The 12,719-nt window shown below is 38.6% G+C and overlaps 1 protein-coding gene across 1 annotated transcript in view; it reads right to left on the bottom strand.

Annotated features, from left to right (window-relative positions):
* NALCN (sodium leak channel, non-selective) overlaps positions 1-12,719 on the bottom strand; it is a 252,896-nt gene that overhangs the window by 159,266 nt on the left and 80,911 nt on the right. The window contains exons 7-8 of the mRNA XM_009288261.1: positions 2,163-2,305; positions 1,940-2,044 (exon numbers count right to left, since the gene is read on the bottom strand). Of these exons, the coding sequence (XP_009286536.1) occupies positions 1,940-2,044; positions 2,163-2,305 (248 nt within the window). The remainder of the gene's footprint in view (positions 1-1,939; positions 2,045-2,162; positions 2,306-12,719) is intronic.

Genomic DNA, 12,719 nt, shown 5'->3' with positions numbered 1-12,719 from the left:
TTCACTCCCACCTTTTCCTTGACACCCAGCACCCAAACAAGTCACCTCGAGAACACAGCTACAGCAGCGTGGTTGAAGCTTAAAAGCCATCCTGAGAGAAGTGCTCATTAGGCTGGGGACAGTCTCACACAAATACGTTTGTAATGCTGCTGAGTCCCTTATGTAGCATCTCTGCACCAGGCAGAGTTGCCAACTCAGATCAGCACTGAGTTACTTCTCGTTGTACCATACTTTACTGTGCAGTGCTAAAGCGCTTTACAAGAACCTCCTTTTATCCTTCTCCAGAGACCCCTTCCTTGACTTTGACTCTCGGACACTCATTTTCTTTTCTATAGGACTAAGTTTCAGGACCAGTTTAATGATTTATGAAGAGGGCAAATGAAGCAAGATATTGTTGCTTTTTCTCAAGGATATTTCATGCACAAAACAAGCATGTTTTTTAACTTTCGTCTGGTGCTTTAAACAAGAAACCCTGCAAGAAATTCTCTGCCCTTCTTAATACAGAAAAAGATAAATTGTTTTTGTAGTTCGGTAAGCTGGACTCCCTTTATGTTCCATTATGCCAGTGACTCAAGGAACAAAGTAACCATTCACTTGTCTGCAGCCAACATGCTATTTTCATTTTGCATGATGCAATTTATATTCAACATGTTCATATTCTTTGGCATGATGACATTATCTCTGGAATTTCTTTTATCCTTGAAATCCCTTAATATTGGCTGCTTCTTGAGTTTCCCTAAATTGATCTCTCTGTTCCAGCTTCTAGTTCAGAGTATGCTGGTTAAGCCTATACGGCTCAGGAATTTGTCCCATCAAAGATGAAACGAACATTACGTTCCTCAGGCTAAGTATGTGTCACGTGGAAAAGTCCTTTCTTTTTGTTAGATTTTAAATTGGTATCACCAAGTCTGCTTTGACAAAGACATATACAGAGTAAAATTATTGCCACAAAGTCTATTTGAGGCAAAAAACATAGCAGCAGGCAGAAAAGGACTAGATTTACATATGGATTACAGCAATATCCAAAGGAGTACCAGAAAATATTTAATAAGTAATTTTGAAACACTTAAATCCTCTGGCTTAAGAAAATAAATAATCTCTAGCTACAGGGGTTAGAAAAATTTTGCTCATGGGTATGTTTCTCATATTTGTCTTCCTAAGGGCTTTTTGCAGGCAGTCAGTACTGGTCCCTCTTATAGATGGCAAACTGCACTAGCCTGGAAAAGCCTGGCCTTTTGTACATTCAGGATACATAATATGATTGTTACAATAACGAGTGGGAGAATTTAAATCTTGACCCATTAGCCCTCATTTTTCATACTGGGTCTTTCACACTGCCCAGCCCACACATAGCACCCTTCCTTATCACGGCTTCTTCCTACCCGTTATCTCATATTCAGGGTCTCACTTTCTGTGGCTACCTCAAATATTAGCATGGCTCTTTCATTGCCTCAGCACCTCATTCCTCCTTGGTCTCAACATGCCCTTCTCAGTTCCAGGACCAGCTTCCCCAAACACTTCAGCTACCCTCTGACCTCTCTTCTTCCAGCTACAGCTTGCAATTTCAGCTCTTCTTCCTTAGCACAGAAAGTGATATTCAATAGCAACCCTAATTCCAAACCCACCAATGACATGATAAAAAAGCATTATCCTACTTCATTAAAAGAAAATAAAAATAGCGATAACATACCCAGCCATATAGAGAACCATATTACAGTCTTCTCTATTATTCTTTTTTAAGAAAGCCTAGTTGGATAATATACCCTAGGATTTAATTTTATATGAAAATTCATGTATCAACTTTAAAATACATGTAGTAACATGCAAAGTCAAATAAATCAGATAAAATAATAATTAACAGGAATTTTTGGTTTATTATTCATTCATAAACTAAACCCAATCAAGTCCCCAGAGAATCTCAGTATCTCAGGTGCTTCACCTGGGTGGTGGCAGTTGAAGTAGTACTGCTTCTGGACCCCCACATCTGCTGGAACTGCACTCTAATTTCTGCAAACGTTTCAATGATGACTGCGATGAAAACATTCTGAAAAAAGAACATGAAAGAATGGCTGACACAAAGCTCCTCAAGCAGAAAAGAGAAGAAATTCATTCTAATATGATCTACATTTCAGGCAGGTTTAAAAGAACACATTTTTCAGTACCTTAACAAGCCAGGCCAGAAAGAAAATTAAGGTGATGAAATAGAAATATGAACGCCATCGGGGAAAGCTGTCGATTGCTCGGTACATAAGGAACACCCAGCCTTCCTGAGAAGCAGCTTCGTAAACAGTAAATATGCTTGTGCCTGTCAGAGGAAAAATGAAAATGTTTAACATTAAGCCTCCCCCTGCAAGTTTTCAGTATCAGCAAACAATAATCTTTTATCTATTTTATTTTCCTTTTCTCTAAAGGGTATCGATCAGCTCTCTTTTCCTCTCTTCAAAGAGAAGTTCTTCAGGTGCATTTCCACATTTCTTCCTTTTGCAATTGAATATGAATTGGTATTGTATCAGACCGGACTCCCTTCTCTCCCTGGACACACATGCATAATAATCCCTTAGATGGGTTCACTGGCAGTATGCAAGTGTCTCCAAAGGCAGAACTTGTCCCATCATGTGACTTCAGCAGCATCCGCGAGAAAAAGCAGATTTAATTAAAACTATCAGGATCGACATTCAGTAGGTGAAATAAATCACTGTTAATATCAGCAACACTGAGCAAGCAGCAATACACTGAGAAGGTGCCTGACCCTAGCAAGCACAGTTAAGCGTCTAAACAAGCTACTGAACAGTTTCAAAATTCAGGCAGGTAGCTGCATTGACATACATGTGTTGCCTTAAAAAATGTTAAAGCAGTTTTAAGTTGAACTTCCTATATCACTCTGGGGAGGGGGGGACGAGATGAAAGAGAAGTTATGAGGGGTTTATGTGTGCAGAAACCATTTTTGAATAAAAGCTACCAAGTTACTCATTTTAAACTTAAGATCCAAACTCATCCTAATGTCTGAGGGATAATATGCTCCAGCCAGCTCCCCCTTCCTCCTTATCTCTGCAATGAAAGCTTCAAAATACAGACTACGGTTAGGGCTCGTACGGCATTCTTGTTTGAAGTAATTTTTTGTTCTGAGAAGGAACACAATTAAACTGTGAAATTAAACTGTGAAATCTCACAAACTGCTGTGAAATCGTGGAATTGTCCTACAGCCACCTGCTAGCTCCGCTCCACTACTGCTTCGTTTCATGAAATATCTTGGATAAAAGAGAGGGAGCGTGAGGAGTACTGCCCTTAGCAAAACATAGCAGCTGCTAGCAACAGATAGTAAGCATGAACCAGCCGACTATCTGATCCTGTTCACAGAGAAAGGAACTCCTGAGTCCAGGAGTTTCCCCAAAAAATCACACCAGCCTATAAGGAGCTCTGCAGTGTTATTCTCCCACTGAATTTGCAGAATCTACATCCTTTTGTCTGCTAACACAGGTGGGATGAACCTGGAAGTGTTTTTGCCTTAGGGAGTCCCTTTTGCAGATAAATCTTCACTGATAAGAGGAGACAGGGAAGAATGGAATTTTTTCTGTATAAACTCGCTCGTTCTATATGTAGGTGTTGAATGGTTAACATAGTCATGGTGGGTAGGCAAAAATGTTAATCCTTTCTGTTAATTTTTCTGGTTATTGGATTCCTTCCTATTTACTGCATTTGGTTCTCAGGACCAAGGGACAGAAATAAAAATAAAAGGAAAGAAAAAGCATTCAAGCGTAGATAGCAAAACCCTTTCTGTTTCTTCAGAAAAGAGAGTGGTCTCTATCAATACTGAAATATTCATCAGTGATTACTTCATGGGTATTTTGCATTTCAAAAATTCATAAAGTAATGGTTCAATTATCTAATATTATACTGTTGCTGAACTGATTAAATTATTGAACAAAACAGTGCTGTTGAGGACAGGCAGAGATTAAGAAAAAAAAAGGAATCTATTAAAAGTTGCTGGCTAGGAAACTGTAATTAGTCATTACCAATGGGAAAGTCACAGTGAAGATTAGTAAAATAGCGGGGATGTCATGCAAAGTATTTATAACATATACACTGGGCTATCTGCCACAGTAAAGCAATACTGTCAATGGACAAAAATGCACAATTAAGTCAATTAAAATAATATGTGTTCGTCTGTGACACTAAAGTAAAAATATGGCTTTTATATAACTGGTACAGGTGTTCTTAAGGCTATTAGAAAGCAATCACCATTAAGAATATACATTCTTACTTAACATATTTGACTAGAAAGTAATAAAGCTTTCAATACTGATGTCAGAAACCATGCTGTTAATTATCTCTGTAAATACTGTTTCAACTGGATACAGAATAAAGGCATGACAGTAAGGGATCCAACACCATGAAATGCTTTGTTTTCAAAAAGAAGACTAATTCTTAGTTAACATCTGCCTTACTGCATGTTTTGCTCTTCTAAAAGTTACATTTGAACACAATCAGCAACTGATTCCATTTTTTCTGAGTATTTCTTTAATATCCGACTACTTCTTCCCAAAGCCAACATGTAAGTTATTAGAAAGACTCTCCTTTCACAGCAGCATGCCCTGTTTTTCTCACCATGTTCAAATCCATATGGAGGGAGAGAGAGTATCAAAATTTTAAGTGACGGTGGGATGCATCGCAAAAAACCAGACATGGCGATGCTCCCATGTATGAAACCGAATTTATGCCCCTTAGATCAAATGGCAAAATCCTCCTTTTCCACGGGTGTCAGTATCCTGTCTATCATCAGTGACATAGCATCTTCTTCTGCTGCTTCAGAGGGCTTAAGTCCTGGCCACATAGTGCTAGGAGTCCCATGGTTAGGGCACATGAGAGCATAGGACCCTGTGTAAATCAAGCAGGAATATGGGTGGCAGGGGGAACGAGGGCTTGAAAACCTGCAGAGCCTGCCTACTCAGATACACAACAGGTCCCATTTACTTCAAAGTGTAGTCATCTCTTGTCAGCGTCCCGAACATTTAGATCAAGAGTCAGCCAATCTAACTACAGGCATCAGCGAGACATTTCAGCCATGAAAAAGCTTTGAACCCTGAAGAGGGTTAAACACATGACTATAATGACTTTACTCATCAGTTTAGGCATGTTGGCATGGGTAACTTGCTGAATTTGGGACTAGGATTTCAACATCTGCATCTAGAATATTGTTAAATCTTAGTAAATAAAAATTTCTAAAAAATATTTATGATAATTCTCCTATTTGTTCAGATGGCTAAACCTTGGTGGCAAGAAAGATTAAAGTCATTTAGGAGGAACTTTCTGATGACAACAGAAGTAAAATAAAGGAATATGTTTGAATTTTTTTTGTTTCAGTGCTTTTGTTTGAACTTGTCTAATAAATTCCACATTTTGATGTTACAGTAAAACAATACCTTTAACCACACTGATGGTTAATCAAAACAAGGAAGGAAAACATTTCTCAATACACAGATTAAAACTAAATAAATCAATATCATAATCTTTATCAGTCTCAAAAGACTGCTTTTATGCAACCAGTAAACACTTCTACCTTTGGAAATGTTTTACAGCTGCACATGGTCATTATCAAAAGAAAAAGAAGTCCAGAAAATGAAAGATTTAGTGAAGTATGGGAAAAGAGACTGAATCTTGCTCAACTTATGCAACATTTTCACCTGCTTCATACCTTATAGAAGAAAAGGCAGCAATCAGAGACAACTGTATCCCTACTAATAATGCATGTTTAGGTATATGGGCATTCAGCACTGAAATGCAGGGGGCTTATGCCTTCTTCAATACATATGCTTCAGATCTACCAGCTGGGAGCATTAGCCTGAAGGGGCATGGAGGAAGCAGTTGCTTTAACACCCAAATGATTGTAATAAAAGAAAATTCTACTGGTTTCCATGCCATTCCAGGGAGCAAGGTCACCGGGCTCTTCCATGCTATACAAATGAATAGAGTAGCAGGGAGAAAGGAATTGAAAGAGCTGGAGTACATAGGTGATGATTTTCCATAGGGGAGTGAAGAAACCTATCCTGCCAAAACCCTACCTTCTAAATACCTAAAGAATATAGAAGGTATTTATTTAAAAAAAGGACTCATAGTTGACATAAGAGAACAATAGTATCACTATGCAGGGATGCTATTTTACATAGTAAGTTTTATATTTATGTATATTTTGTAAACACACAGGATTTTCTGCTGGTTTCTGTGCCTCTGTCACACCACCATGCTCTGCGACATCAGCTCTTGCTATAATCAGCTCATTCTGCGAATGGACATCATGAAAAAGGGAGTGCACTGAATAACGCTGTAGTTTTATAACTGCAGAATTAAAGGAGTGGAGCTAAAAGGTCACATGGAAAATTCATCAAATCTGGAAACATAACCCTTTCCTCCTAACTCTATGTTATGTTCTTGCTTCTAGATTCAAAATCCTGTATTATTAGTGGATGCATGATGTCAAGGTGTTGTCTTTTATTAACATCTTTGTGCTATGTGATTGGTAGCTATTCCGAGTGAGAAAACTAAGCTTAGGTATGCCATTGACTCCAGCATTTTCTGCATGTGTAACCTGTGTTTATTGACTACCTAGGTTTACCACATCAGGGTTCTCTCAGTTTTCTTGTGCCTGCTGTGAAGCTGCTGAGAAAGAAAATTTACAGGAGGGCCACTTTACGTTAAAAAAAAAAAAAAAAGATAAAAGTTTGATTTTGTAATTTTTTCTTTTTAATCAGGAATTATTCAGGCAAGTAAAAATGCATGTGTTGTTATTAAAAGCTTAAAACACTGCGTACTGTCACCCATAAAATGCCTCAGATGCCAGCCAGGAAGACGCTCCTTTTCCTTACTTTACAGTAGCCACGAGATGGCGACGATGCACCTCGGGCACATCTGGAACATCAGCCAGCGGATGGGCTACCACCCCAGAGAGCGCCGGCTGATAACCTCCCGGTGCGCTGGCAAAAGGATTGATTTTTCTATTTCCCGGCAAAACTAAGCAGCCTTCTAGCAGGTGCTGCTGCCTAATTTAACTCCATTTGTTGTGCTGAGTACTGAAAGGTAGCCTTCCTTAAGATGGTCTTGTGGATGTTATGGCCATAAAGAAACGACCTCTCACTTAGGCTCCAGAAATGTTATCATCAACCCTGTTTCTGTCCCTGCTCACTTTCACTGATAAAATCATGAAGCTGAATGTTCCTGCAAGGCATGGATATTCCCACTGACCAGTCAGCTTTTAATTTATGTCTTATCTTTCGGTATCAAGGTATTTGTAAAACATTGCGTGCAGTCAGGGTTTTCCAGCTGTCTTACACTATTGCTTTGGTGAAACTAGAAGGGAATAAAAATTACCCAGAAATGCGAGGATAAAGTTGTTAGCACTTCTGGGAAACAGCTGGTAGATAGGACTGAAATCAACAAAAAGATCAAATCCTGAACAGCTTCATGGGGTTTCTTGCTTGTCTCCGAGTGAGCGATTCGGTCTATTTTACTCCCCCAAACCAACTCATATCAGCCAGTTCGCGAGCCAGCAGAAATAAGGAGGAAAAGAAGAAAAATGAAACATGCCAATGCTCTGCACCTCCTTTGAAACCTCAAACCCCAGTGCCATTTCCCTGTGACTGAGCTGTGGAAAAGGTGGCAAAATGGAAACTGTGCAGAGCACTGATTTACAACAGCAGAAAAAACACACTGCCGGTCTGAACACAGTATTTTAACCTTTGTAAGTGTAGTGACTTCAAACATACAGTAGTGATGTGTTATTGATTCTTCATTTTGAAAATGTTTTCTTTAGAGAAGATGAAGCTTCTACATATGAGAAGAGACTATACACAGAGACTGTACGCATAAAACCACCGATTAGGAGATAAAGAAACATCGCAAATGTAAGCGCTAGGATCAATGCAATTTGTTCTAAAGAGTTAGTAGTGGAAAGATGGAAAGTCAGCCAACTTTCAGCCAAAATTTTGATGGACTTAGTTGCACTGTTTGCAAGTACTTTAGAAATTTGTTCACTATTCAGAAGTGTTAGCTTGCTAATGTGAATGTGGCAATGTTGGCATATGTACTGACTGCACAGGGTAAAAAGGAGCATGGCAGTTCATGCTTAGTTAAACCATTAGTGTCTTACATGTGATAGTGCTTGTGCTCCCTGATGTAGCATTTTATGCTTTACAAAGCGAAATCTGTTTTACATTTGCAAACAAGTCCATGGTGTAAACAGGGACAACCATTCTTCAAAATGACTTTAGGTGTGCATGTTTACGGATATTTAGCCTGACTAACATTTATATTTGCTTTTCTTTAATACTTTTTTGATTAAAATGCTCCTCAGCTATATGTTCACAAATAACCTAGCAAATAAGGATCCAAAATGTCATCAGAGCTCATAAGCTGGCTTTATGTGCATAAATACTGCCTGCTTTTTCCTTTTGGCAATTACACAGCTGTAGTGCTAATATACACTCTCTCTCATAATCACTGCTTTTTTTGTGTGTGGCAGCTTTACAAAATTTACTGGCAGTTGATGAGAACCAAGGAAATGCTGAGCTGTGAATTGTTCACACCTCACACACCACTACCTGGAAGCTCTGAAGCACAGTCAACAACTCCCACCTCTCCTTCTCCCTAGAGAGTCTTTTTAAGGATGCAACTTTTCTCAGATCCCTGGGCTCCCATCCTCAACAGAATGGGCAGACCTTCAGGCTGGAGCCTGGAAGTAGGACACTGCCATAGCTGTGCTTTTCCCTATCAGGGAATCAAACTGTAACATACTCGCTTCTCAGATCTAGAAATCAAGAATACAGAAATCCCTAGGCCTTGGTTTTAAGAGTGACAAATGCTGTGAAGATGGGCCTGCCACCACCTCAGTCTTTCTAATGAAACATCTCTGATTTGAAGTACAGTCACAGTAGAGTAAATGACTGCTACGCTAAATGTTGTGACAAAACTGTGTAACAAAAAATGTTAAACAGAAGAAACTATCATTTATATTAACTTACTCCTTTTAAAATTAGCCATCTTTTTATAGGACTGTTTCTTCTTCTTTTAAAATACATTATGTATGTATGTAGATGCCTTTAAACTCATACAGTAAAAGTGACAGTCCAGAAACCAAGCATTCAGAAATTCACACAAATTTTCACATTTAAAATTTAATGAACACTTTAAGGGTTATCATATTAAACAGACAAATTTAAGGCATGTTCTCAGTAGAGTCATTATGTATTTGAATTGTCATTCAGCCATATATTAAACATTGGGAATGACTATTAAAATCAAGGTAGTGATGGATCCCTTTGTTAGAGAGAAAATGAAGTATGCAAATCTTCCTTGACACAAGGCATGTAAATTCAGCAGTGACTTTCATACACTGTCAGCCAAAACTATTCACTTGTTGCATCACCATTTTTTCCCAATAGTTACAGACAGAGCAATCTAATTCATTTTAAGTGCAGTCATGAAACAGCAAAGCTAGCATGCATCATGGCGTCAGCTAATTTGCTTAATTAATAAAAAATGTATCTGCTTTGTACGAGGAAAGAAGTATTGAAGAATGAAACTATAGAACATATTGACATAGTAGTATTTCTGTATCTAGAGTGACCGTGATGATACTTTACCCAAGAGCAGAGTTAAATAAGAAGCATGACTGTAAGCTTTACCACGAGAGACCATTTAATCAAGTCTTGAGTCTGGTCAACTAGTAGCAACTGTCTCAAAAGTGTGAAAATGTGTGGAGGCAGAAAAAATGCAATAAAAGAAAAGATGTAGGAGCTAGTGAGTGCATTAGTGATTCAGCTGAACAGAATAATAACTGGGGCACCTGGAGATGCAGAGAGCCCCTAAAATTGTGTGCATATTTGGGAAATACGGACTACAAGAGATTGCCTGACCTAAATGGAGCATTTCCACTGTGATATTTATACTAGCAAGAACTGAACAATCAGAGAAGTTCAAGACAAAAAGCCTTACAGGAAAAACAGGCTGGCAGAGTCCGAAAAGAAAAAAAGGTCATCATGTCCAGAAAGTGCTAAAAAAGATCTTGCAAGTGATTTTCAAACCTACTGCAGCATATTTTATTTGACCTCCATGACAATGCGTTTCCTTATTTCCAGTTGCAGTGCAACCCCTTCATCCTAAAGTTTCAAACAGTCCAATCAATCAGCAATTAAAAAAAACCAACAGCACAAATATTTAACAAAGGAAAGAACCTCGTCGCCCCCAGCAGAGGTTTAAGAGACAGAAGAGGACCAAAGAGAGCTTGAAATTCACTCTACAAGAACCCATGCTGGTGACTGTGTGCGAAGTGGCTGACCAATCTGACGATGAGTTACAGCAGGCTAGGTATGCAGGTAGACAGCAAGGTATTCAAGGCAGAAATTCCACAGTCAATCATTTCAATAGCTTATGAAGGCTATATTTATTTTTTTACCGTAGGGTAGGAGAAACAACAGTTTAAGGGAACCTAGACAACCAAAGCTGCTGCTCTGCCCTAAAGCTCCATTTTGATCTCATTTGGGCATCACTTGTGAATTGTATGCACTTCTCTGAGGATGTACTCTCTCCCTTAAAATGAAGAGATCAGCCCCTTCCTCTTGCATGGATAACATTTCAAAAGCAGTTGCATGAAATTTTATCCCTCCTGCAATCAGTGGTAAAACTGCTGTCATCTTAAATAAGGTGTTTTTAAAAATCCCTCCCCAAAGCATCCTAATTTAAGTTGCCCCAGCTATAGTGTATGTCTGAACAAGCCTTTATTCTTTCCTGTATAAAAGTTTCATCTAAGGGCAACAGTACAAAATCCCAGCTAGCAAGACCTGCTGAGTATTCAGTGACCAGAAATAAGACAGCAGCAGCACTTAGCTCAAAGCATTTCTGTAAGAAAAAAAAAAGACAGTAAAGCTTGCAAAGAAACTTGAAAGCCAGGGGGACATTATAAAACAGATAGATGTTAGAAATCTCATTAGCCTCCACACAACTGAATAACAGGAGCAAATACGTAGTGCCAAATGCATCTTAAGAAACTAGTCTAACTGAAGAGACAAAATCTTCCTTTCCTAACTGGGAGAAAGGAGCTCTATGAGTGACTGTTACAAGAAAACCCAAACGACACTCACTCAATGACCTGTTTAGCTGTTAATGAGTTAAGTACTCCCCGGTATCTGTTTCGTGACACTAGAAGTAAAATAATTTACCTACTTTGCTGATGTGCGAGAGGTTTGCCCACTAGCCTAATACATGCAGTAAGGGAGCTGGAGGAGACAGGGAGAAGTGTTTTAATGTGCTGATAGCTCACTAAACCTCACAGCACCTTTGTGAGGTAAGTATATTGTTAATTCCATTTCAGAGATGGCTGTATTAAATTAGAGACACTGAGACTTTCCTCAAACAGCAACAGAATCAATGTCTGAGGTGGGACTATCTTAAAGATTTCTGATTTTAAAAGAGGGATTAGAGTATTCAAAATTTTTGTTCTTTAGCTGGATGTCAAAAGAGAAAGAACCTGATTTTTTTTTAATAAAAAACATACATGGATGTCAGCAAAAATACACAACTTTTTTTTCTCTCCTTCAGAAAATGAAAGGTTAAGTTGAAAAGAAAACCAATTCTTCTAACATCTGACTTCTTTTATTCTTGACTGTTGTAAAGAAAGTGTTTGCATGACCAGAGATCTACTGGTTATCAAAAAAATTCTTGGAAGACTAGCACTAATAGACTAAGCAGCTGGCAGGTTTATTTGGAGACGAAAATCAAAACCTTTGGCAAGAAAAGCTGTATAAACTGCCAGATATTGTTTGGGAGAGAGAACGTGCAAAGTTTTAATACACCCTGTTTAAACCTTGTTTTCAATATTATCTCCTTCTGCAGAAATCCTTTCTGATCTTTATGCACTACTGAAAATAGTTCCACACACCCGTAACAGAAATTTCCTGCATTTCTCACTATCAAATCAATGATTTTTTTTTCTCAGATATGCCCTCTCTCTTTTTTCTCAGCATCAAGTTTACCTGCAAAGATGTTTATTCTTTGTGTAGGTGTGTGTCAACGCTGTGCTTTGACTCAAAGCTGCTTTAATTTCTTATAGACCTATGATATTTAACATATTTTTCTTCAAAGCTTTTTGCTAAAGTGGAAAATATGGCATTTTGTACTGAGCCACATGAACATGTGGTTTGAAAAAAAAGGACCGTGTATGAAAAAAAAAAGTTTTGGCATTGCTCAGTGAAGCAGTTTCCCAAGAAATACAGATCAGACCTACTCCCAGTAACATTTTATCAAAGCATGAGCTAAACAGACCTCATTTTCCATATGAAAATAATTTTCATTTGGTGAAATGAAATCAGAGCTTTTAGATCTGAAAGCGCAAACAAGTGACATGCATTAATTTGGGGATGACTTTCTGCATGTCATTTACGTCACAGTGACTACCTCTCTGCCTATTCCTCACCTTTAAAAAGACCTTTGGACGTTTATCCACTCCTTTCACCGAAGTCAAAGGCACCTCTAATTATCTATCACTTAGAATCACAGACTCATTAAGGTTGGAAAAGACCTCTAAGATCATCGAGTCCACCCGTCGACCCAACACCACCATGCCCACTAAACCACGTCCCTAAGCGCCACATCTACATGTCTTTTAAATACCTCCAGGGATGGGGATCCAACCCCTTCCCTGGACAGCCTGGTCCAACGTTTAACCTCTCTTT

The sequence above is a fragment of the Aptenodytes forsteri genome, unplaced genomic scaffold, assembly GCF_000699145.1.
Source record: "Aptenodytes forsteri isolate BGI_AS27 unplaced genomic scaffold, ASM69914v1 Scaffold123, whole genome shotgun sequence".
NCBI classification, from domain to species: Eukaryota; Metazoa; Chordata; class Aves; order Sphenisciformes; family Spheniscidae; genus Aptenodytes; species Aptenodytes forsteri.
Note: the sequence above shows the minus strand (reverse complement) of the source record. Positions and strands in the feature narration are given on the sequence as shown.